Source organism: Nothobranchius furzeri, chromosome 13, assembly GCF_043380555.1.
Source record: "Nothobranchius furzeri strain GRZ-AD chromosome 13, NfurGRZ-RIMD1, whole genome shotgun sequence".
NCBI classification, from domain to species: Eukaryota; Metazoa; Chordata; class Actinopteri; order Cyprinodontiformes; family Nothobranchiidae; genus Nothobranchius; species Nothobranchius furzeri.
Window position 1 is genome coordinate 53,845,912 of NC_091753.1, and position 25,806 is coordinate 53,871,717.

Here is a 25,806-nt window from a genome sequence, read left to right on the forward strand (position 1 = left end):
CTTTACATCGTCGACAAAAGGCTTGGGTTGTAAACTCCAACATGGTGTGTGGTTGCATGCACCTTTCACCTTGTTTTCTAGCCCAGGCATGTAGTATTAATATTATTTATTATTTTTTCATATTCACATACATAGTATTTAGAGTCCCACTCAACTCCAGTTGGTGGCAGTAATGCAACAAGAAGTGACTTGCTAACCACCACAAAAGTAGAAGATGAATAGGAAATAAATGGTGATTGTGCAATGTGAAACTCAAAAATTCACTAGAAAGTAAACAAATAAATAAATGATTTGTGTAAATAAATAAATAAGCATAACCATTGGTGCCACCCATGAATAAACAAGTGCCCCGCATGGGCCACCCCATTTTAAAAGTCCTGGACACGGCTCTGCTGTCTGCAGCTGTCTGCTTTGCGACGTGTGAACGCGGTCTGTTTGTCCCTGTGCCCTCAGGTAAAGAGTTCCGGGACGTGATCATACACGGAAACCGGAACAACAGCATCACAGAACAGATAACCGATGTGGTCAAACAGCCTGCTTTTATCGCCGGGATCGGAGGGGCCTGCTGGGTCATCCTCATGGGTTTCAGCATCTGGCTCTACTGGAGGAGGAAGAAGAGAAAGGGTCTGAGCAACTACGCAGGTTAGCTTGAGTGACTGATTCTCTTTTCCCTTCACAGGAGCGCTTTAACAACCGGTCGCGATCCTTTAACGTTAGCGCTGAAGCTGCTAGCGGAGACGTTGGGATGGAGCCTCTGTTGCAGCTCAGCAGAGGTGCAGATGTCAGCTGTAAACATTTCCAGAGGGCTGCAGTTTTTGACAAATCCACCCACGATGTTATTAGTTAAGCATGACCGAGCTGAGTGGGCAGACGGGGCTTGTTGTTGGTCACCAGAGCTAAAGCTTGTCCACCTCTCCACCCACTCCCTGACCCCTGGATACGTCCGCATGGCCCAGAGTAAATACAGGAAGCAAGTCCACATTCATGGCCAAATGCATTCGATTTCACTAGAGAGATTTAATGAAGCGATTTGCATCAACAAATTTAAATGTTCCCGTTTTGTTCTGATAATAAGCGTAAATTCAAGAAAAACAAAACTTATTATTTTTAACAAACAGAGGCAGCTACTCTAAAGGTCTTGGGTTGCTTACGCTCCATCTTCACATCTGACATTTATGTGTTTGGTGTTTTATGTTTGGTTATGGCCGCGTCTCTGCGCCCCTAGGCTGGCTGTTCTCTTGGCTTTTTCTCTACTCGCTGGGTGACGTCACTGCAGAGCGTGTAGAGACGCCCAAAGCGCTGCTCGTCTCCGCCGGCTTTTTAATGCACAACTTTTCTGTCTTCTTGTTTTGCAGTTCAGTCCTTCACCTTCACCCCTGCAGGTACTGTTCATTTGTCCCGTCTCCTCCACCCCACCTGGTTCATCAAAATCCCACTTTCCGGTCCTCGTGCTTGGACTGCCAGGTGTTTGGTCATGGCTAATGAAAACAGAAACCTTAAAGGGGCATTATGGAAGTTTGACAGCCAAAACATGTATAGAAATAATAAATGTCTTCTTCATACATTCTCCTGCAATGCCCTGGTCCTGTAGAATGAGCCCTGGCATTTTTACTGTGATTGCCTGTTTTTCTGTAAAAGCACAGAAAAAGAGAGACGCTCGGGTCGAGCAGGCTGCTTCATGCGTGTTCACGCTCAGGCATCGCCCGTAGCATTTGCTGTCCGTAGCTTTAGCAGCAGAGAGAGAGGTAGTGCCACTTTGTCGCTGTTCCTAACGCCGTGTGACAAAGCTAGCTACATTTCTGAGGACCCTTAGCTACTCTCTGTAGAACTTTCTTCTAGATATTTCCTGCAAATTAGCAACAAAATAGCCATTTTCGCTCTGAACCGTTCTTTGGTTTGACGCTGTTTCAGCTGTCATCAACGATATAAAAGTTACAGATACAAATGACATCACTGGTGCTTTAGCTCACCTAGTAATACATCGGACTCTCATGCAGAAGACCTGGGTTTGATTCTGGATGTGAACATAGTTTATTTAGAGTTTATTTTTTACATTAATGGTATATTTTTTTACAGTAAGATGCCCAAATTTTTATTTGAGACTCGCCGAACGGCATTGAATTCACAGATAAAAAAGATGTGGGTTCAACTTTCATTTTGGAACAATTTTTCAAGCAAGGGAAGGGAATGATCTGAGCATGCAGGAGGACTGACCCATCATAAACCTTTGTCGGCTGTGCTGAAGAGAAAGGTACAGAACCAAATTATTTAATTAATTAGCTGCGCGTTCTCCTGTCCTCTGTCCTCCGGGCCACACACACACACACACACACACACACACACACACACACACACACACACACAAGGGACTGTCTCAGCTGTTATTTTCGTTAAGGAGTGTGCACGTACAGCATGCGTGCCTCGTGCACGAGCCTACTATTGAAGCTGCCGTTACGCTTTTGGCCTGAGGGGGCGATCGCGAGCATAAAAATTCAAAACTCCGTAAAGTCCCTTTAAGTCATTTACCCGACAGAATTTAACATTTACACCTAAAAGAAGTTTCTGCTTATTAGCCGTGACCCGAGCCTTGCGTATTTAAACCCTTTAATTTTTTCCTGCTCAAACTACAAACATTTTAAATGTTAGATGTTTATTTTTGAATGAGGATCCATCCTGTCTTGTGCACTTTTCATTGTGGTGGAGGGAAAGACCATGTCCTGAGAGAGCTCTTCCTTTTAGGTGCACTAAAGTTTAACTAGATGTATTTAGTTAGCTGTGTGGTGCATTTCCCATCTTTTTAAAGGAATAATTCAGCCCTTTCAACTGTTTCCATAACTTTCCATACCTGTTCTAAAGATTACATTTTTTTATCTCTATTATCCAGTGGCGGCGCTAGGGGGCGCTATAGCTACCCCTGGATTAGTCATTGCACCCCCAAGTAGATATTAGATTTTGTTTTGTTTTTTTTTACAATTTAATTTTAATTTAACATGTGGATGTGACAATATTTAACATACAAAACAACATTAATCAGTAAATTATCATATAGATAGTAAAATCTTAAACCCAAAACGGGAATTGATGTTAACCTTTGACCTCATTTTCCACCTACGAACGAGTGAAAGGTAGAGCTAGTGGTAAAATGGATCGATTTTTGTTGCCCACATTTCCACGGGTTCAGTCAGAAATGAATGAATCTTTGGAAGTGATCTCAGACCCACAGAAACCTACGGATCTGGATGGAGAGAGTCAACCCTCAACCGCCGCAGCAGTCCAGGGTTTTGCCGCTGGAAATGCTAACGCTAACGTTAGCTAACCTTGCAACACTATAGATGGTTTTCTGTGTGGCTGAATGTGTTTTTGATTTCATGGAAAAGTCAGCGATTGTTCATATGTTTGTGATGTATATTAATGATTGTTTCAGGTGTTGTTGAGATTTTGTGCATGCATGTGTATCTGCTAGTGTTGAAGGTCGTCGTCGTCTTCCTCCGCTTATCCGGGTCCGGGTCACAGGGGCAGCATCCCAACTAGGGAGCTCCAGACCGTCCTCTCCCCGGCCACCTCCACCAGCTCCTCCGGCAGGACCCCAAGGCGTTCCCGGACCAGATTGGAGATGTAACCTCTCCAACGTGTCCTGGGTCGACCCGGGGGCCTCCTGCCGGCAGGACAGGCCCGAAACACCTCCCCAGGGAGGCATCCAGGAGGCATCCTGACCAGATGCCCAAACCACCTCAACTGACTCCTTTCGATCCAGAGGAGCAGCGGTTCTACTCCGAGCCCCTCCCGAATGTCCGAGCTCCTCACCCTATCTCTAAGACTGAGCCCGGCCACCCTACGGAGGAAACTCATTTCGGCCGCTTGTATCCGTGATCTCGTTCTTTCGGTCATTACCCAAAGCTCATGACCATAGGTGAGGATTGGGATGTAGATCGACCGGTAAATCGAGAGCCTGCCTTTCTGGCTCAGCTCCCTCTTCACCACGACAGATCGGCTCAGCGTCCGCATCACTGCAGACGCCGAGCCATTCCGCCGGTCGATCTCCCGATCCCTCCTACCCTCACTCGTGAACAAGACCCCGAGATACTTAAACTCCTCCACTTGAGGTAGGACCTCTCCCCCGACCCGGAGTTGGCAAGCCATAGTGTTGAAGGTGTTTTAGAGAACAATAGGTACGCATGACCACTTCCTTCATAGCACCTGCAGAAAACAATTTCTGGAGCCGCCACTGCTGTTATCATAAAAGGCTCATTTCCACTAATTCCAGGTAAATTTACCAGACCTTCTCGGGATGTGTACCGTATTTTCCGGACTATAATCCGCTCCGGAGCATAAGTCACACCAGCCATAAAATGTTTAATGAAGAAGAAAAAAACATATAGAAGTTGCATTTTGGGGGGAAATTGTATTATTTTTCTTACAAAATCTGAGACCAAGCATTTTGCATTGCAAGACAAGTACTGGTTACAATAACAGAATAAACAACACGGGCGCTGCAGCGCGCCACGGTCTCCAGCAGAGGATGGCGGTGTTTCAAACCCTTCCAGCAGGCGGGAAGAGCTCATTCCTCGGCCGTAGCCGGCCCGCAGCACCCCACCACAGGCTGCAGCAGGTGATGGCGGTGTTTGAAACCCTCCCAGCAGGACAGGGGAGCTCATTCCTGGGTCGGAGCCGGCCGGCAGCAGCGCGGTATAGCCTACATAATTTGGTATATAAGTCGCAGGTTCAGCCAGACTATGAAAAAAAGTGCGACTTATAGTCCGGAAAATACGGTATGTTTCCCTTTCACCGGACCGGCCTGAAAGAACCATTTTCTGGGCCTTTTCAGGGACTGACCAAGTACCCGAAATGGGGTATGCACTTGGAAAAGGTCCGGTAGAGTCGCTGGGCAGGGCTTGTGCTGTAATGTTGTCATGATTGTAAAGCTGGAAATGTTGCTGGATGGAGCAAAATGGAAGGAAAAGGAAAAGAACAGCGTTGACACTGTTGAAACTCCCAATGCCGTGAATGCGGTGGAAATCCCCCCACGGCGCTGTAATTTACGACTTTTTGTGGTCTCTGTAATAAAAATAAGCACTGTAAGAAACAGTGATTCTTTGGTCACTGTTCTCAGTTTTTACATCAAACAGCTGCTCTCCTCGTCCTCTGAATGGATTAAATGATGTTGTTGTTTCACAGAATACAACTTTGTTAAAGGTGTGGAACCCCCAAAAAACATTTTTAACAACTTTTTCTGATTCTAATCGTTCACTCTGACTTTTCATGCAGGCTGAACATGAAAATAGTCTCCTACACCTATTTTCTGCTTTAGCTCCTGATAGAAAATGGACGATGAAACTCTACGATTAGAAAATCCTGATAGATCTACTTCAAACGGTCACTTGGACTCACCTAGCCTTGCTCACGAAAAAGCTCAAAAGGCTGTTTTAGCGTCCAGGAAACAGCAGAGAACCTCTCAACTAGCCAAAGCTAACTGTTAGCATTAGCTTCCCCGCCACACAGCAGAAACTCCTCCGGACTTATTTGTGGAGATAAAACATCTGTGTCGCAGAGCAAACGGAGTTAGTACAGTCATGTTGCTGTTAGCCAATCAGAGGTGAGTATCAGGAAACAAGACTCCAAATCAAGCTCTGATGTGGCTCTCTTCTACCTCCTGAAACACGCGCACCAGAGCTTTGTTTCCCCAGAGTAAGACTTCCAAGACATTCATTTCTACTAGAGACCACTGCAAACGTATTAATTAAACCAGTGAACTACGCCTTTAACTTTAAGTTTAGGAGGAAAGACTTGATACAAATGGAAATTTCTTAAATAAAGAGGTCAATATTAGGTTTGTTTTGGTCGTACTCTGATCCAGGAGTTTCTGGGCTATTGGTGCTTTCGCGATATGCGGACATCATAGCAAAGTTGATTTTATGTGGAAGTACACTGGCTGATGGGCCTGAGCCATCGTTTCAACCCCCTCAGGTGTTTAGGAACTAAATATAGCCTCGGTAAGTTGAAATGGTTTTCACATCCACATGGGCTGACAAAACTTTCAAAGTGGTTAACACAAGCTTGTCACGTACATCTTTACTTTACACCATACACTGACCAGGTATGTGTCCTGGATGCTTTTGGACTGAGGTGACCAAACCCAAAGTTCTCAGGCCGCCCGGGTCTTTACCCAGCAGCTGTAGCAACAGGTGGTGGAAGACACGAGTTTTAAATGAGAAGCATACCAGGGAGGGAGCAGGTTATTCCACAAAAACAGTTTTAATCCAAGGAATTTGTCTGAATTCAGCACATACGGCACATTAAAGTTAAACCGGGGTAGTGTTTTTACCCCCGAAGGCTTTCACACCGCCGATCCCCTTTGTGTTGACGATTAGCTGACGTATCCGGTGTCCTGTCTCCGTCTCCTAAAGCTGTCGGTACAGGAAAAGTAAATTAGAACACTGCTGAGGCACGCTGCCAGCAAAAATTAGATTTGATGGAAATTTTATATGCTGATTACACTCCTTCCAGTCCCCCGCCCCACCACTGACGCTTATTAAAGGGGATTAATCTGTATTCACATTGGAGGAAGTGCTTATCTTGGAGGTGGAGGCGAGAAGCGCGGCCCGGCCGTGTCACTCGGGCGAACATTAAAGTCTTCCACTGCGGCCCAGAAATGTGCCAGAGCGCAGATAGAGACTTCAGAGGCCTCCCTCTTCCTGTCAGTCCTCACTCAGACAACACAGAGTTCTCTAATCCTCGTCTGCTGGTGGGAGAACAAAGAGGGAAAGGCTTTGACTGCGTCTGAATAAAGGCGGGTATGTCTGCCTGGAGTTGTCAGGGCTGCACGTGTTGGGGTGGACCTGCAGGTAAACTAAACGAACGCCTGAACTTTCAGTTGTGCCAGAAATTGGACATTTGGGGGTAGAATCCTAAACTCTGGTGCGTTAAAGAGTCCCTCTGATCGGTCGTGTGCAGCCGTCTGTTGCTACGTCACCCTCAGAAAAAAGCCTCGTCTCCTGCCCAGGCCTGTTGTGGAGTCGACTTGAATGAAACAGAAAAAAGAGGGGAAACGCTCATCCTTCCTCTCGCTTTAATCTCGATCTGTGGAGCAAATTAGCCAAATTACTAACAGCTCTCCTTCGCTCTTTTTTTTAACTAAAGCAGCTCTCATCTTTTTTTTTTCCACTTACTGGTATGAGGTGATTTCCAAAAAGCTTGCGCAGCTTTTCTGTTCTCTGCCGAGAGACGCGCCCTGTTGCTCTGGCTTCATAGCAGCGGTGAAGATCCCTCACTTTCAGAGCGAGAGCAGCTCTCTTTAATCTATCCGTTTCTTTCCTGGGAGCGACCACATGCACAGCTTCTGGGGATTCCTGCGAGCCAGAGGACCAGAAACTCAGCTGCAGCGGCTTGTAGACAGAAAGCTCAGTGATTAATGAACCCTCTGCCTTCTCTAATCATCCTTTGGCTGAAATTTGATCACGAATCTGATAATAACTCGGCAGCAAAAGCAGAACGATGGAACGAGTTTTACTTCTCATCAGGCGTGTTGTCCTTGAAGAGTAAATGACGTTCCTGCTAATGCAAGCCAGAGTGGCGTACGCTCCCTGTAAGAGGGACGTCTGAAGTCTAAAGTGCCGTAAAACAAAAAAAGGACATCAGTGCTGAAGGGCAAGATGGACAAAAACCAGAAGACAGAGGACACTGAATCTGATCTTTAACACTAAAACCGAGCCGACTGTGTTAAAAAGGCCTTCTTTCTTATTCCCTTCCCTCTTTTCCTCTTTAGTGACGTTCCAGAGAGTCGACGGTGGTCTGATGAGCAACGGGAGGTGAGTGTTTCAGCTCCTACAAAATAAAAGCCTTGTATTTGTTGTCTTCTAATCTCCTGCCCTTGCACCAAATCCACATCTAGCTGCCTTTTTTTTAAAATTCTAACTCTGATAAACGCCCGACGGTTTGATAGATCACCGATACCTGTGGTGTGCCTACGATGCACGCCGGCGTACAAATACGTCTCTCCACCACATCTCCATTTATGCATCGATAGATGAACTCATAAATCTCCTCAACGGAATTAACAGAAACAATTTATGCAGGGAGTGCTTTTATTTTGTAATTTATCTTCCGCTGCGAGCCACAGGCACCCCTGAAGCCCTCTGGAGTGATAAATTTGCCTGTCACCTCGCGTGGGCGGCTGGGATCTGAGCACATGTAATAATGTAAAAATAATTACCCAGGGGAGAGGTGTGTGTGTGTGTGCATGCGTGTGTGTGTGTGTGTGTGTGTGTGTGTGTGTGTTCAGGCACCCCCACTTGCACCTCCAGACAGCCTGCTAGGTTTCAGTACAGGTTAGGGGAAGCAGGTGGGTTACCGTGGATGGGGCTCATCCCAGTGGCACCAGTAACTGAGCCTTTGTGGGTTTTCACCCGACACCCCCGAGGAGCCCGGGCTTCCGTCTCTCTATCGCCAATCACATCTGATGAGCTAAATCTGAGGATCTCAGGCACTCAGCGAGAGATTGCTACTTAATCTGACCCCATTTGGTAATATTTTTATCCAGCACTCTGGTATCAGCGTATTTATTTTTATATCTGTTGAATCTAATTTTTCCATTTTTTTCTGAGCCTATAACTGGATGCAACAATGCACATTTCTTGCCGTGGTGTTCTGTGAGCTGCCAGGAAGCTCCTAATGAATTAGCCACACCACTTGCCACGCCGTTTCTCATCTGCTGTTGTGTTTTTCTTCCAATTTTCCACCTAAGTGGTTCCGATTCTCACTCCAGCACGCGAGATTTGAAATGTCTGTATTTTTGGTGCTCTGTATTAGTCAATAGTGACTGTTACAGTTCACACAACACACTAGAATATTATCCAACTCTGACCAAAGCACGCCCCCGATCTGTTGGTAACCCTGGTTAATCCGTGGCCCAGATGTTCCCATCTGCCCCGAGAGCGGGAAAGCAAAGCAGCGTTAGGATTTGTTGCTGGAGTGTTTATTGCATTAATGAGACAATGGCAAATGAAGCCACATCTGTTCGCATCTCCTCATTGGCTGACACCAAACTGCTCTGACTGAACAATTATACTTAATCGATCACAAAACAAATGAATCACGGAAGATGAATCGGCTGCAGATTGTGGACTTGGACAATTTGAGTTTGGCTCCTCAATTGAAATTGATAAAAAGCTGATAAGGGTTCATTCCTTACTCCGCTGCCAATAGGGGGGGTAGTAATTATTAGGTAGTAATAACTTCCCATCTCAGCTCTGATCGGTGTTTTAGCCTCGCAGAGTCACTCGTATCGGCAGCCTGAGAAAGAACAGGCTTTATTAAAATTGTTGCCATAGCGATTCCTCTCTATCCGAGGATCTGAATTCCGTCTGACAGTGAGTTCTCAGAGAGCTAATTTATGGAGTCATCTGTATTTTCCATTACTCTAAGTGTTAACTAATGCCTTTACTTTTAACGCAAGTTCTATTCACTGGTCCGTTGGACCATAAACAGCAGATTTACGAGGTTGGTTTGGAATGAATCTTTCTCTCTTGGCTTATTTATGGTGAGCTGGGAGTCGGGCAGCTTTGGCAGTGTTTATGGTTTCCCTCCTGCTCATCACAAGTAACTCAAATGTCTAAAAGGAGAGAGGGAAACGCTTCACGTCCGATTTTATCTCCCAAGGTTGCCATCCGTCTTTGGTCGTACAGGAATTAAAAGTTAGGTTTTCATCAAACATGTGAGCCGGTGTCTGCCCCCACATACCTCCTCCGTTACTACATACTTATAACGAATATCCTTGCTGGAAATTGGTCTCAATTATCCTGAGGAGAACATTTGCTGTGATGAATTCAAGGGCAGTTCCGCTGTCTGCTCACTGCCTGCTTATGATGGGATGTCGGCACACAGGACCAATAAGGCTGTTGATGACATCGAGTGCTGTGGGGCCGGACGGCTTTTGGAAAAGATCAAAATTTCTGTTTGATTTATAATTTATGGCAAATTCACAAAGTACAGTAACATGAACAGATGTAAGAGGTTAATTTACATCTATTTAAAGAGCAAGTCACCCCCAAATCAACTATTTTTTTTCTGATAAACTATATAAATGTGTGTCTAATCGTGCTGCAGACACGTGTAGTCAATAGTTTTGCACTTTAGTGCATTTTAGTTAAAATTTAAATTTTCTGCCTGAAACTGTCAGTGTTGTGCCGTTGTCAGGTAAAAACTCTTCACTGCATTTGAATTTAAATCTACCATCGCTATTGGCTAAGAGGTATGCTATGATGTAAACTGGTACATTATGATGTCACAATGTCATGAGTGTGTGTATTTGTTAGTGGCTCCACCCTCTCGGTCTGCTAGGCAACAGCATTTGTTGCATTTTTCAAACATGAGGTGGGAGTGAAGTACGCTTCTTGTAAGGGGTGACTTGCTCTTTAAGGACCCGTAAGACGTAAGATTCCATAGTAAATATGAAATCAACCTTACGGACCGTTGGATTATTTAAACCAGAAGATTGGAACTTTTTATTGCAGGGATTATGTAACACTTGTATTAACTGAGAGACAAGAGAAGAGAGAGTCACCTTTAAAACGTTTAAGAAGATTTATTTCTAAACAATTTTAAACAAGACTAACTCTAAGTGATGAATGGATCTGGTATAAATGAGACGTGAGATGGATGTGTGAGTGATGTTCTAATCAGAACTCTCGTATCCGGAGAAGCAAGTCTGAATGATGTTGTGATGTTTTGCTTTTAGCGATGATCGGAGTTTCATAAACACATGAGACGCCATATTTGTCGCTCTACACATACCCGTCAGATTAGACCTCCATACAGATCCAGAGCCGATGAAACCGCATCAGCAGTACGACAGACTAGCCTTTGGATTGTCTCCAGGTAAAAAGCGACAGTTGGTTGACAGCGTCAGATGGACCCGGAGGGTCAGTGAGTTCAGCTTTTATTCTGAAGGGAACCGTTGCTTGGTTGGAAAAATGCAACAGATTTTTGTCCAGCTTGTTGGTTCTTTGCTTAAAAAGGAAGCCCGGGTGGCCGGTCCGATGCTTCGCTTAGCATGCGGTGAACTGAACTTAAGATGGCGTGGGGACTGGTTTTATTAATCTGGATGTTTTGATTTCTGGTCGAATCAAAGGTTCTGATTGGATCAGTAAAAGCAACGTGTCGTGCGTTTACATTACGTGTCATCAGGATATCTTGTGCAACTAGATTAGTCATATTACTTATTAAAACTTACTAATCATAACATTGTTATTTCACAGATTGGTCAACATCTTATTACTGACTAACACTTTGTTTGATTAGCTTTATTAAAAATAGAGTTCTTTGATTTATTAAAAGGAAAGAGTCCTTTATCTTCATTCTTCTCTTGGGCTGGAAAGGAAGCAGTTTAGAAGCGAATGCTTGACCTTGAGGCAGTCTCATGCAGACTAGTTCTGTGTCAGAGGCATCTGTGTGGAGAGGCTAAATAAGCTTCGGTGGAATAGCACCTCCATCACATTACACAGACGTGACAGAAAATGCTATTATTTTTGAAAATTACCAGTTTCATATGCAGGGTAAACATGAAAATAGTCTCCTACACTTTTAGCTTCTGATAGAAAAGAGAAGTGTAACTCTAGGATTAGAAAAGCCTGACAGATCTACGTCACACTGTCACTTAACATTCGTGGACTCGCCCATCTTGGCTCACGACGGGGAAGGCTGTTGTTGCTTTAGCGTCCAGGAAACAGCACAGAACATCTCAGCTAGTAGAAGCTAACTGTTACCATTAGCAACTCCACCACACAGCAGAACTCCTTCGGGCTTGTGTTATTTGTGGAGATAAAACATCAACGTTGCAGAGCATACTGAGTCAGTGGTAGAGTCGTGTTGCTGTTAGCCAATCAGAGGAGAGTTGTCCAAGTATCAGGAAATAAGACTCCAAATCCTGTCGTCTTCTTCCACCCTCTCCTTCAGCTGTACTTTACAGTCTCAAACAGGCACGCCTGAGCTTTTATCCTAGAGTACGACTTACAAGGCATTCATTTCTACTAGAGACCGTTGCAAATGTGTTGAACTATGAGTAAATGTGACTTTTGAAAGCCTTTACTGTAAAAATGCAACAATAAAAACTAAAGGCATAAATAGTTTTCTCATTCTGCATTTATTAACAAACATGCATGCAGAGTTTTCCCTGTATTGTTTTACCAAGGCAGACTTCCTCGGTGTTCTTTCCTCCACCACAACACCAAACGCTGGCAAATTTTGCAAGCGTTCTTTGATTTACCGTACCTCTGCAAATGTTTGTGCAATCAGAATAATTCAAACAGTTTTACAAGAAGAGAGGTTGTCCGTTCTACTCCACGTAGCTTTACTACGGTAAATGCCTTTCAGGAAGTGGGAGAATCGACCTCTCTGTCTCCCCGAAATGCACCGCATCCCCCCACCTCTAAAGGCACTCACTGCTTCTGCCGTGACACTTTTAAAACCCGAGAAAATCCCAGGATGCGTAAAAATGTTGTCACTAGATCCAGGGTCACATGGTCGCGTTTTCTGAAATTGCAGTTTTGGTCGGAAAACGGTAGTTTGTTCAGTCATGTGTGTTTGTTTAGTTCTTTAAAGAGCAAGTCACCCCCTACCAGATTCTTACTCCACTCCCACTTGCTGTTTGAAAAATGCAACAAATGCTGTTGCCTAGCGGACCGAGAGGGCGGAGCCACTAACAAATACACACACTCACGACATTGTGACATCATAATGTACCATCTAACATCATAGTGTACCTCTTAGCCAATAGCGATAGCAGATTTAAATTCAAATGCAGTGCTGAGTTTTTACCTGACGACGGTGCATCGCTGACAGTTTTAGGCAGAATATTTAAACTTGAACTAAGATGAACTAAAATGCCGAGTTATTCACTACACTTGCCTACAGCACGATCAGACACTCGTTTATATAGTTTATCAGCAAAAAAATGTTGATTTGGAGTGACTTGCTCTTTAATTTGTTTTTGTTTTTCAGCTTGGTACCGTGCTGGAGTGATTGAGAAAAGTGTTTTTGCAGCTCTCTGTGTGACAGATGTTAAGAGATGAGAGCGAAAACAAAGAAGAAAAAAAAACTGGGTGGAGCTGTTCAGAGGGAAAATAAAGGAAAATAGGGTCAGAAAAATATGGCATGGTAAGAAAGAATGATGGCGGTGGTGCAACATGTCAGCCAGAAACAGAGGTAGAGGTACAGGGAGAGATGTATTGCTCTATAAATGTGCACGTGTCTGATGCACAACCATCAATTTGGATGACTTGTCTCCCCCGAGGGCCTGCTTTGGCATTCAGGAACCACAGCGAGGGCTCTTAGCTCTCCAGCACTGCAGTTCATTTGGACTCCTCCTTTGGTGGAGCAGCTTTTCTCATTAGAAGCGGTGGCTGAGGCAGAGAGTGACTGCAGCACACCCATTACCTGCCCTTGTCCTCGGGGCTTGACTCTGTCCTGGACCCTCAGAGCCAACGCATCACCACGATGGAGCTCAGACAATCAGCCCCATCAGAGCAGCAGCCTGCTAGCGTACCGGGCTGCTCAGCTTCTCAGAGCGCACTTCCCAGTAACACGCTCCACACAGCACGGCTAATAGATAGCAGGAAAAAATACTTTAAATATTTTATGTGAGAGACTTTTATTTGCTCGGATAGCCTTGGTTCATCTTTGGTCTACTGAGGCAAACAAATACTTAATTATGTTTGCATTTCAGTCCATTTTACTGGCAAGTGCTGTGTTTTTAAACAAACCCATGAAGGCATTTGGATGCATTCCCATTTAACCCCATCTGCGTCGTCCATGGCAACCAGCCTCAGACGTTATTGTACGGAAACATGTCCCTAATGACCTCCCAGCAGTCACCCATGGCAGGTTAAAATGTTGATGGCTGCCTTTATGGTTTCCTTCCCCTCATGAGGGACACAACACCTGTTAAGTGGAACCTCCCTCTCCTGTGTTCAGGCATCCCACCCCCCAGTCAGATAAAGACTTAACCCGTCTGGACATCACCACAAGGTGTAAATAAGAAAATGCAGCGCAAATGTAAAAGACGCTAACGAATAAGAAATTTCATGTGGAAGGCAAAAATCATGCATTGGTGTCTCCACAGTTTGCTCTTGCATGAATAACTGAGTAGAATAACTGAGTGGATGTGAGAGAGAGAGAGGGGGGGGGGCAGAAGGGGGGGTGTATGTTTGGGGGGGGGGGATGTGTGTGTGTGTGTGTGTGTGTGTGTGTGTGTGTGTGTGTGTGTGTGTGTGTGAGCTGCTTTGGCCTAAAGGAATTTCACCTTTGTAAAAAGGAGAGGATGTATCTGTGTGTTTAATTCAGTTCTGGAGCTTTTTTGTAAGCATAGCTCACACACACACTCACACACACACACACACACATTACTGTGTACCATGTTTGATTACACTCACATGTTTCATTTTCTTTGTTTGAAAGTTGAGTGAAAATCCAGACCTGATGTGGTTCAAACAACAGTTTTCTGTTTATTTCCATATTTCTCTTTGCGTTCAGCAGGCCGGGCCTGCTCAACGCCAGTGACCCAGGCTACCCCTGGTTAGCAGACTCTTGGCCAGCCACCAGCCTGCCTGTCAACAGCAACTCCGGGGGACCGAACGACCTCAGTAACTTTGCTCGAGGAGGTAAGTGCCCCGATGGCCCAGGTTTGCTCGAGGAGAAAAGCTAAAAACTTGTCTTTTTTCAACCAAAGCTTTATTTTTGTTCTTCTCTGTCCGCGTATGCATATAAAACACGTGCATACGAGCATATTTCATGTCTGTGGACGTGTTTATACATCACGTCAGAAGGCGGCGTGAGCATTAACGGCAGGGGACTTTGCTGTCGCCAGGTTGAGTGATGGCAGATAGTCCAGCGTGGTGTCATTGCCGATACTTCAGATACTTCAGGTGTGAGGAGAGAGACAGGCGGCGGGGGGGGGGGGTTTGAAAGGATGGTCTTGAGCAGCCAGTCGTGAAGGACAGACGCAGCTTGACTGCCGCAGATGTGGACACTTCCGCCGCGGCTCTACATCATCTCCCCTTCAGTGGGCATGCAAACCAAGCGCTAGGAGAGCCTGGTTGCTCTTTCCATCTCCTCCCTTCTGTTAGCACACACACACACGCACACACACACACGCACATTAATGCAGTATTTTAATTTGAAACAGAAGGTACCTTGAAAACGAGAGCAAGAAGGATTAAATTCCCTTGGTTTTCCCCACAGATCTTCCCGTTGGACAAGGGGATAAGACGGGCACCATGCTCTCCGATGGAGCCATCTACAGCAGCATAGACTTTACTACCAAAGCCAACTACAGCAGTCCTGGTCAAACCTCCCAAGCCACTCCGTATGCCACCACTCAAATTCTCCACTCCAGCAGCATCCACGAGCTGGCCGTGGACCTGCCCGATGCCCAGTGGAAGGCCTCGCTGCAGGCTAAGCAGGAAATGGCCAACCTGGGCTATTCTCTGCCCGACAAAAACTCCTGCAACAACAGTAAGTCACTCCGTGGAGGCGTGTCGGGAGTGAAGGGGTCAGCAGCCCGGTGTAGATTTAGCTAAACCTTTTTACCATCAACCTCCTCAAAGCTTTGTTTTTTTGTCGGTGATTGAAAGTTTTTATAAGAAAACGGCCGTTTGGTTCCGGAACGTTTCCACGAATCATCTGGGAAGCCTTTCTGACCTCAGGGGGGAGGGAGGGGGTTCCTGAGTTTTTTTATTTTTGCCAGAATTTCTCATTTGGGTTTCAGTTCAAGGTTGGATAAACTTCCATGAATGATAGCGTAGATAAGCCCTTAATCCCCTCCGTTCAGAGTTTTAATGGCGTTTTCCTCCTGTAGTTTATGACGAATCGCCAATAAATTCTTTTCCTTCCAATAATAAATTTACTCACCTTAGATTTGAAACAGGAAGTGGGATTTAGCATCTTCCTGCTTTGCAGCCTATGATCTCAGCTTTTTCATTTTGTCCAGCGTTTTCTCAGAAATGTAGTTAAATCTTTATTAACTTGAACGAACGAAAAAGTCCAGATTACAAAAATGTTTTTCAACTTTACATCAAAGCCGGTGAGTCTAGCGTGCATTTCCTGCTGCTCACACATCAGGAAGTGACTGAAATGTGAGGTCAGGCGCGTTTCGCTGAGTCTACGTCGCTTGATTTATCCCGCTTGCTCAATGCTCTAACTGCATGTTTGCATGTGCTTGTGCTAACTGCCAATCACCTGACGCCACTGTGATTTTTGCCCTTTAACCCCCACTGTAGCCCTCCTTTTCATTCCCGACTACCGATTGGCCGACGGATTGTCTAATAGACTCCCGCACAACCAATCACAAGATTTCAGCACCACCAGCTCTCACAACAGCTCAGAGCGAAGCGGCAGCCTCTCAGGTTGGTTCACGCGGCGGAGATTAAAGCAGTGTGGGACACGCTGCTCCCCAACCCAGCTTTATGATTGACTGATGTCTTAATTGCTTTATTGATCTGTTATTTGCATGTGCAGACCTGACATGGAAGACATTTTCATCAACACCCCCCCCCCCCACCCCCACCGATGAAGTTCCCTCAGCTGTCCCCTTGCGTCCAGCTGATTGTTCTACATGTCCTCACTTGTTTCCCACTTCTGAGTGGTTGTGTTTGTTTCTGTTGTGTGTTTCAATGTTGTGATATATGATAACAGCTGGCAGCCTGTCGGAGCATAGAGGAATTCTAACGCAGTCGAGTCTGAATGTGGCTAGAGGAGCTCAGGCTGGGTTTCTGCCACCGTGGCGGGTCATCGTCTCTCGCTGTGTGAGTGAGCAGACAGGAGCAGGGGCAGAGGGAGTCTTTCAGACAGAGTGGACTAGTTCCCGAGACACCATTAGAGATGCTTGGCTGGGTAAAGTGGCAGACATGCCTCCCTTTTCCTCCCGCGTCCCCTAATGGTGGACGACTACACTAAAACCCATGTTGGGAGAGTTACAATGTCATTTATAGGGCACCAAGGAAGCCCTCAGCCTGCCTCCCTTCCACTCTCCTCTTTTGTCGTTAGCAGTCGCTGCCTTAACTGGCGTCTGATTCAGGGCTCTGCCACACGGTGGACTGGAAAAGGGCTCGTGCCGTAAAGGTGTGCAGGTTACTGCAGCGCTGTGGATAGGCCCTGACATAGAAGGAAGGGAAACAAAAAACATACGCTCAATCTCCAAATGTAAAATTAGTCTCTGATGTTTGGAATTTTTCAAAAATTGACTTTCATTATTATTATTATCTCTTATTATTATTTATGAACAGGAAAGGTACAGAAAAATATGTATAAAACCCAATTTTATGTGAGCAACTCTCAAGCTGAAAACATGAAATCCTAATGTTTTATCTTAGGTTTTATCAAGCTCAGCTTTGCTGTAAACCCCCAATGACCTGCTGAATGACATACTTTGGCACCCATTTGCTAAACAACTAACGAGTTCATTAGAGGGGACATAACATGAGAACCCCACTTTTTTGTCCATTAACACAATGTGTTTCACATTTTAAGTGTCTAAGTGAGCTAAAAAGGCTTATATTATTCACTGGAGTTGCTATTTAGATATTTAACAATTAAGTTTTGGGCATATTTGTCCACCCGTTCAGTTTTTCAAATTATCTAATGCATCAGAAATTTATGTCGTCACGATAACTACCAAATATGGTCATGGCCCTCTGGCAAAACACAGAGCCAATCTGCCATTTTTTCTTCTCGCTAAGATTTTTTGTAGTCCTATTGGAAAATTGCAGAATGTCTGGTTATTTTAGCCACGCACAGCTCAGAACTGTTCCTTGTTTTAAGGAAGGGTGGTGTGGCGGTTTTTAAAACCCAGAGGCTGATGACACTACTGCTAATAAAAAGCAGAAGAAAAAAGTAGTGTGTGTGTGTGTGTGTGTGTGTGTGTGTGTGTGTGTGTGTGTGTGTGTGTGTGTGTGTGTGTGTGTGTGTGTGTGTGACTACAGACAAATGCATGAGAGAGTTAGCAGCCTTGAAACAGCTTGATGAACAACTCTCCCCACGTTTTAAAAATGCTAATATAACGTTTCTGCTACGCTAAATAAAGATTTCTCTGTAGAACTACAAAGCCCGACTGGGGGAGGAGAGTACAGGTCTGCACTGTGGAGGGGGGCGGAGTTTATAGCTCCTTCTCCAGATTTAAAGAGACAGTACCCAAAAACGGCTCATTCTCAAGACTCTCCCCAGAACAGGGGTGGATGAGTAGCCTGGCAAGCCAGACTAAATAAACGTATTATTTAGTCTGACAACGCTCCACTGACGGCTCTCGGTTGTGGGGCGGGTTCTACCGTTGTCTTTCAAATGATCTCCGCATGCTACTGGACAATGAATGTGACATACTCACCGCAACAGCTATCGGTAAATGAGGCGGTCCGCAGTTGAAGAAGGAGAAAACACATAATTTTTTCTTTAAAAAAGCACTTAAATACATCTATCTGCTCCTGATTCTGATGAAGCCTAAGTTCTAATAGTCAAATTGATGTAAAAGCAGTTTCAAACGAGCTGTCGCCATCTTGTTTCACTCTGTTGCATCATCCCACCCACCAGGCATATAGAGTGCCCTGATTGGCCCACAGAGCAGATAAAGTTCTGTGATTTGTTCACTCAGCAGATAGAGCACTTTGATTGGCCCACTATTATGGACCAATCACAGCTCTTTATGTGTTTGAAACCCCTCTAGAGAGCTGTGATTGGCCAGCCAGAATTCTGTTGGGGGCTGCAGAGGTTCCAGTGGAGCATTCCTAGACCAAACTTTGCAAAGCAAGAATTTGGACTGGTTCACTAGGCTAGTAGATGGGGGTCTGTAGAGCAACAATACTGAGGAAATCAGACCAAAGAACTGCAATTCCACTGTATTTAGACCCCAACTGAAGGATTTAGGTGCAAAAAGGAATAACTTAAAAGTATGTTATGTCTCCTGTAATGACATGGTGTTGCAATATTTATGACAAAAACAAGGTGTTTTTGATTAAGTCAAATAGCTGTTTTTACCTCCCAAAAGTTACAGATAGATTTATATCATTTTATAAAAGTGCTGTAAAAATCCTCTGGTTTGGACACCCTCTTCTTAAACGTGTTTAAGTCGTGTTGTAACACGATGCAACCCAACCAAATTAATGAACTTGTGTTATAAACCATGTGCTGTGGCTCACAGCAGCAAAAGGAATCTGAATTAGCCCAAGCTAGCTTTGATGCCGAGTTCTACCAAAGTAAAAAGTCAGCGTGTGAAGGAGTGGGGGAGTGTAAAGTTAAAGTGCTTTGCTCGCCCTCTAAGGAGATGGAGGGAATAATGAATGCCAGGTCTGAAGGAGGAGAGGAGGATGAAAAGGAACAGAAATAGAGCAGCTTTCATGACAGCACGGATCTCCGCTGGGGACATGAGGCTGCTCATTAAAACATTTCTTAGTGTAGGGAGGAAGAGGTATCTGGTGTTTTCTGTAGCAGTCCGAGACCCTGAAGACTTCCTGCTCCTCCACACGCTCACCCAGACCTTCGTTTTCATGTGACCTTGTGCTTCAGCGCATCTCATACATGCTGCATCCCACCTCGTTGTGTAACTTGTAACCTTTAGATAAATGCAAACACACACTCTAAAAAATATATTCTTGGCCCCAGTAAACACCAGCTAAACGTTTTATATAAAATCTAACTAAAACTTATGAAATTCCAACTGTTAGTTATCAAAATGGTTAAACAAAAATCAAATGTAGTGAGTGTAACCCTAAAACAAGCAGCTCCAGTAAACCGTACGTAGGCAGCAAAACCCCCCGTGTGCCATTTAGGCTGAAGAAGAAAAAAGACGGAAACACCACATACGTCGTATAAACCAGACAACCCATGGGGTGGGGCTGCCTATTGGAGCTGGCGGAGCAGCGGACCACCATCTTGGATGGGTCTCCATCTGCCCCAGTGCATTTATTTCTACTGAGGAAGATGCTTACCAAACTAAAAAACACATTTTATTATGCTTTCTCACAAAATCACACATATGGCATGATAGTTATAATATAAATATATAACATAAAATCCTAACAGGTAGAGTAGATAGAGTAGATGTAACTCAGTGAGATCCCCCTGAATCAGTCCATTGACCGAAACAGTTTGGATTAGGGATTCACTGGCAGTGCACGGGCCGCCGCATGTCACTCAAGAACTCCCCTCCGATTGTTGGGTCGTATCAATGAAGAGTAAAAGAGTAGAGTAGAGAAAGATGAAAAAACAGAGTAAGGAAAAGAAAAGTCAATAGTAATCCCACATGTTCTGTTTTCAATATTACTCCGGTTGTTGCAAGCGTAGGCTGTACAAAAATGGGTGTAGTTGCTCACTCTGCGTCGACTTCAGTTGGGTTGGAGCGTGAGGGACCCACCCAATATGGCAGTGACGTGTTGTCCAGTGGGTAGTCTACACAGCCTCTTTTATAAGACGCACGATGCCGGCAAATCGGCATAATATTACCGCAATGGTATGTCTATAAACGCGGCATGGCGTTTGCGCGAATTTTGCGGCATTCGTTCCGCCTCGCCTAGTAGTAATATTGTGGTAATGGTCTGTTATATGATGACGTGGGGAGCTATTGCTGAGCTCCGGCTGGCAAATTTATTGAAAATGAAAGTAAACACAGGCAATAAGGTTTGCTTTTTGAACAAAATCAGCTGAGATGGCACACTGGAGCGCCGCAGCGCTCCACGAGCCTCTCTGTTAGAGCTGAAGCTCAGATCGCCAGAGTCTGCACAGGGACTGATGGGGACAGACACCTTTAGGAGCTGCTTGTTAAAAAAAATGTAACGATCACAGCTTCAATCGCAATAAAAAGCAAGTTATGTCCAAGATAAACGGAAGTCTGCAGCAGTGCAGAGACCGCCCCCATACCCCCTTTATGCCGCCATCACCTAATCTTTTATAAAATTGCCACGATTGCGCCACATTACCGCCACGGTCTGATCTTATAAACGACCTTCATCCTCCCCAGGGAGCCACGGCAAATCCCGTTTTGCAAGCGCTATGGTCCTGTAAAAACAGCTTATGTATTCATGTCCATGGTGCAATAAAACCAAGATTCTTGGCCACAGTAGTCATCAAATACATAAATACAATTTCTATGTAAGATGTAACTAAACTTTATAAAATCAAAATTCTTAACACAAGTAAAATTGACATAAACAAATTTTTTTTTTACTTTTTCTTTGACTTCATGCAAAAAAATTAAAGAAAATTTGCGTCATTAAACTACACGAAATCTCCTTTTTTGGCCGACCCTTTTTTCCAGTGCATATGACTTATTTCCATCTCAAAAATCTGATCTGTCCGTGTAGCTTTTTCTTAGAGAGTCTGCTCTGTGGCTTCTCCCTTCAGTACGGAGGCGAACAACGAAAACAAAACGAACTCGAAGCAGTTCAGGCCCGAAGTTATAGGCTGGGAGCGCCCAAACCTCGATTAAAAATACCAGAAGCCGAGTCTATGTTTAGCATCAGCTCTTTTTTGAAGACGAATCACAGTTACATAAAAGGACACGAGCATGTAATAGTTGTGTAGCTTCTAGCCACAGCTCGTCTATACTTCATATTTGGGTTGAGCTGTTGTCGTTCTGGTGCCAGACCATCCGTTCCCAGAAGAGGCTCATTTACAATATTGATGGCTGGTCCTGTGTAGAGGGACTGGGGATGATTGAACAATCACGTCGGCTCACCATTTACCAGCAAAAGTCAAGCATGGCCCAGAGGCGCGATTAGAAAACCCAATTACTTTCAGACTATACTTACACCATGGTGCCTTCTGCCTTGGGCTTACAGTTGTTTCTCTTATTACTTCCTTTCTTTATTAATCTTATTCTGACACCAACCTCTATCCACGCGTACCACCAGGCTTTTTAAAATTATTTTCTTTAACTTTTACTGAAAGAAAGAGAAAAAATGACCAAAAAGTTTTTACAGAAATAGGTAAAAACAGATGTTCTTGGACCCTAGTCCAGCCAGGACACCGTTTGGTATTTCTCTGCTGTTTAGCTCTCATGAAAAAAATCAATATGAATGAAGCTCGCTGTAACTGTTAGCTGCTTTTGATGACAGTGATGGACTTGTGACTGTGCTTGGGTGAAGTTCTTTGATCAAATTACATCAGATTTCATGATGTTTCATTCCACAAGATGTATTTTTCAGGCCTTTGGCAGGAAAGGCGAAGCCAACATTTGACAGTTACAAATATGCTCAGCAGATATTTCCAAATCTGGTTTAGTGTAGCTGGTGGCGCCAGCCTGAAGTTGTTTCTGAAGGCAACTCTTTCTTCCAAGAATTCATACAGCATGTGCAAATATTGGAAAATACATCTCCACAGTTTCTTCAAAGGGGAAATTTGTTTCATGTTTCAGAAAGAAAAACATGAATTTGTTTTACACTAACTGCTAAATTGTGTTGGTTACTCAATATGGATACCGTGTCCTTAAGCTGACCGACGCATCAAACAAAAACGTAGGGCCTGTCACGAGTCTGGACAGTGGAAATGGCTCCACTGTGACAGATGACAATACAGATGGTAAAAGGTTCTCCCCCAAAGTTTTGTTTACTATTTCCTTTCTGTTTTTATCAATTTCACCACAAAAAAAAATTAATGAAGGCAAGATCAGGATAAAAGGCACACGGTTAATGATCAGCATCAACAGCAACATCATTCTGAAAATCTTTCATTTTCACATCGACATGGGGTGGCTCCAAAAATTCTGTATTCTTTATTCTAATCTCCATTTGTTCAAATATATATTTGAAAATTTGGTAACACGTCACTATACGGGTCCCTTCATTAACATTAGTGCATTATTAAGCCTTAATAAACTATTAAGGACAGAAATAAACTATTAAAATTCACTTGAGCCAGCCTGAAAGCACCATTTCAGGGACAAATCGAGCGCCTGCCTGGGTGTACGTGCTCAGAAATGGCTCGGTACAGAAGAAATATGATGGCAGAATAAATTATGGCGCACTTTGTCCGACCAAAGCTACGGTCACGGTACGCTGATGTTTTAAAGTTCTGTAAGGGACGACTTTGTATGGAGACACAATGGCTGAAAGGACATCATATTTTCCCCTTTACTTCCCATCCATCCATCCATTTTCAGCCACTTATCCGGAGTCAGGGGCAGCAGCCTAAGCCAAGAGGCCCAGACTTCCTTCTCCCCCAGCTCCTCCAGTGGAATCCCAAAGCGTTCCCAGGCCACCTGAGAGACATGGTCCCTCCAGAGTGTCCTGGGTCTTCCCTTGGGTCTCCTCCCAGTTGGACGTCCCCGGAAAACCCCACTAGGGAGGTGTCCAGGAGGCAGACCAGATTCCCGAGCCGCCTCAACTGGCCCCTCTCTACGTGGAGGAGCAGCAGATCTATTATGAGCTCCTCCCGGATGACCGAGCATCTCACTCCATCTCTAAGGGAGAGCTCAGAAACTCTGTGGAGAAAACTCATCTTGGCCGCTTGTATCCGCGATCTAATTCTTTCGGTCACTACCCAAAGCTCGAGACCAGACCGGTGTAACACCCGCATCACTGCAGACGCAGCACCAATCCTCCTGTCGATCTCACGCTCCATCTTTCCCTCGCTCGTGAACAATACCCCGAGATACCTAAACTCCTCCACTTGGGGCACGACCTCATCCCTGACCCGGAAAAGGCATTCTAGCCTTTTCAGACTCAAGACCATGGTCTTGGATTTAGAGGATCTGGTTCTCATCCCAGCTGCTTCACACTCAGCTGCAAACCGCTCCAATGAGAGTTGGAGATCACGTTCTGATGAAGCCAACAGGACCACATCATCTGCAAAAAGCAGAGACATGATCCTCAGGCCACCAAAAGAGATGCCCTCCACACCTTGGCTGTGCCTAGAAACCCTGTCCATAAATGTTATGAACAGAATCGGTGACAAAGGGCAGCTTTGGCGGAGTCCAACTCACCAGGAATGGACCAAGCTCAGGCACCGTTCATACAGGGACCTAACAGCCTGTATCAGAGGGCCTGGTACCCCATACTCATGAAGTACCCCCAAAAGGCCCCCTAGGGGATGCATTCCAACGCCTTCTCCAACGACCCCCCCCCCCCACCCCCCACCCCGAAATTTCCCAGAGCTTGGGAAATTATATTTGACAAAAATAGCAATTTAAAAATAAGTCACTATGTGATGTATTTCCTAATTGTTACCATAATGTTATTGATATAAATCAAAAATAAGCAGCTAAGGTCTGTTTTTTATCAATATTTTTATTATTCTTTTTAGTTTACATTAATATTAGCCCTTTAGAGGTAATAGTTTCTATTTTCAGGGGGGGGGAATACTGAATTACAACTACAACCAAAAATCCTTAAGGAAAAATTACAATTATTAGATAACCTGATGCTGATGAGAGTAAATATTCTGCAAGTGAACTTCAGTCTTTGGGAACTTTTTTTTTTTTTTTACTGTGTACCTCCACCTGAAACAAGATTCAAGATTGAAGTCAAATGTCTTCTAAAGAAAATAAAAGTGTTTCTACCACAGTGACCAAATCGTATAAAACTTAGTATTGACCCGGCTGGCAGATTTATAAAGATGGATGTGACAGAGGAGAATTTGGTGTTGGAGGGTTATGAGTAGAAATAGATGGGGTTAGCGGCTCTCCGGTGTAATAAAAGAAATGAAAGTAGTAATAGACTCAGTGAATTCCATTAGGGACATACTGACACTACACAAGCCATTCATTATAATGATGCTGTGAAGTGAGATATTTCATTGTGGAACCCAAAGCCCGGTGTTAAAGGGGACACTGAGGGATGGGTGGAGCTCAAAGGTCTTCCTCAGTCGCATTAACCGTCGTTCCCCTCTGTTTCTATGGAGATTTGAGGCTTTTCAGCCAATCAATCAATGCAAGCATGCTTTTCATCAGGCAACCTTGAGATTTTCTATGCAAGCTGTGACAGGCAAGAGCCCATTGAAATCTTGTGCTTGAAATTGTGTATGACTTTCCGGTGGAATGCTGGAAGTGAGTGCAAATGGATTTGTAATCTAAGCAGCATGTTTGCTCCAAATTGAGTTTCTCCAGAATGCACATTTATCACATGCCAAAAGCAGCTACAGTTATTTGCAATGCTATCCCACTTGTATATTAGATTTTAATTGACTTTCTGATTAAATCTAATTTTCAGTGATTGTGTTTTTTTGTTAAATGAATGATCTCCTTTTTGTAGGCGGAAAGGGAGGAAAGAAGAAAAAAACCAAGGCTGGCTCTAAACCCACTAAAGCTAATGGGTCCAGCTGGGCCAATGTTCCCCTTCCCCCTCCTCCTGTTCACCCGCTGCCTGGTACTGAGATGGACCTTTATCCCAACGAGCACCACGAAGGAGGAGGGTATGTCTGCTGATGTCCACAACACAGACACGAGTTTCTTTTGTAGCTTGGTACACGATATATCTTTATGCTATACAAACTTAACTGGGATTTATTGATAAAATATTGAATCTTGGGACTAATAAAGCTAGATAAAGCTAGAAGAACAACAGAAACTTCAAGTTGTAAGTGCATCAAATATGGAATTTACCATGGTTTAACCTGTAAAGGTTTAATTTCACATCTATTTAATGAACCATAAGACATGAAATTCCATAATAAATATGAAATCAATCTTGTGGATCTTTGGGTACTTTTAACCAGAAGATTGGAACTTTTTATTGCAGGGATTATGCAACACTTCGTATTAATTTAGAGACAACAGAAGAGAGAGTCAAGTTTTAAAAGTTTAACGATTTATTACTAAACAAATTAAAACTAGACTAA

At 44.3% G+C, this 25,806-nt stretch overlaps 1 protein-coding gene across 10 annotated transcripts in view; it reads left to right on the top strand.

The window, feature by feature from the left end:
• Positions 1–25,806, top strand: part of robo2 (roundabout, axon guidance receptor, homolog 2 (Drosophila)) — a 422,481-nt gene that overhangs the window by 382,426 nt on the left and 14,249 nt on the right. For 5 of the 10 annotated variants that reach the window (XM_015951000.3, XM_054742448.2, XM_054742453.2 and 2 more), the window contains exons 17-23: positions 454–642; positions 1,356–1,382; positions 7,763–7,805; positions 14,524–14,651; positions 15,232–15,504; positions 16,269–16,394; positions 25,221–25,380. In XM_015951000.3, the coding sequence (XP_015806486.1) occupies positions 454–642; positions 1,356–1,382; positions 7,763–7,805; positions 14,524–14,651; positions 15,232–15,504; positions 16,269–16,394; positions 25,221–25,380 (946 nt within the window). The remainder of the gene's footprint in view (positions 1–453; positions 643–1,355; positions 1,383–7,762; positions 7,806–14,523; positions 14,652–15,231; positions 15,505–16,268; positions 16,395–25,220; positions 25,381–25,806) is intronic. The other 5 variants (XM_054742447.2, XM_054742452.2, XM_054742449.2 and 2 more) reach the window with 5 other exon arrangements.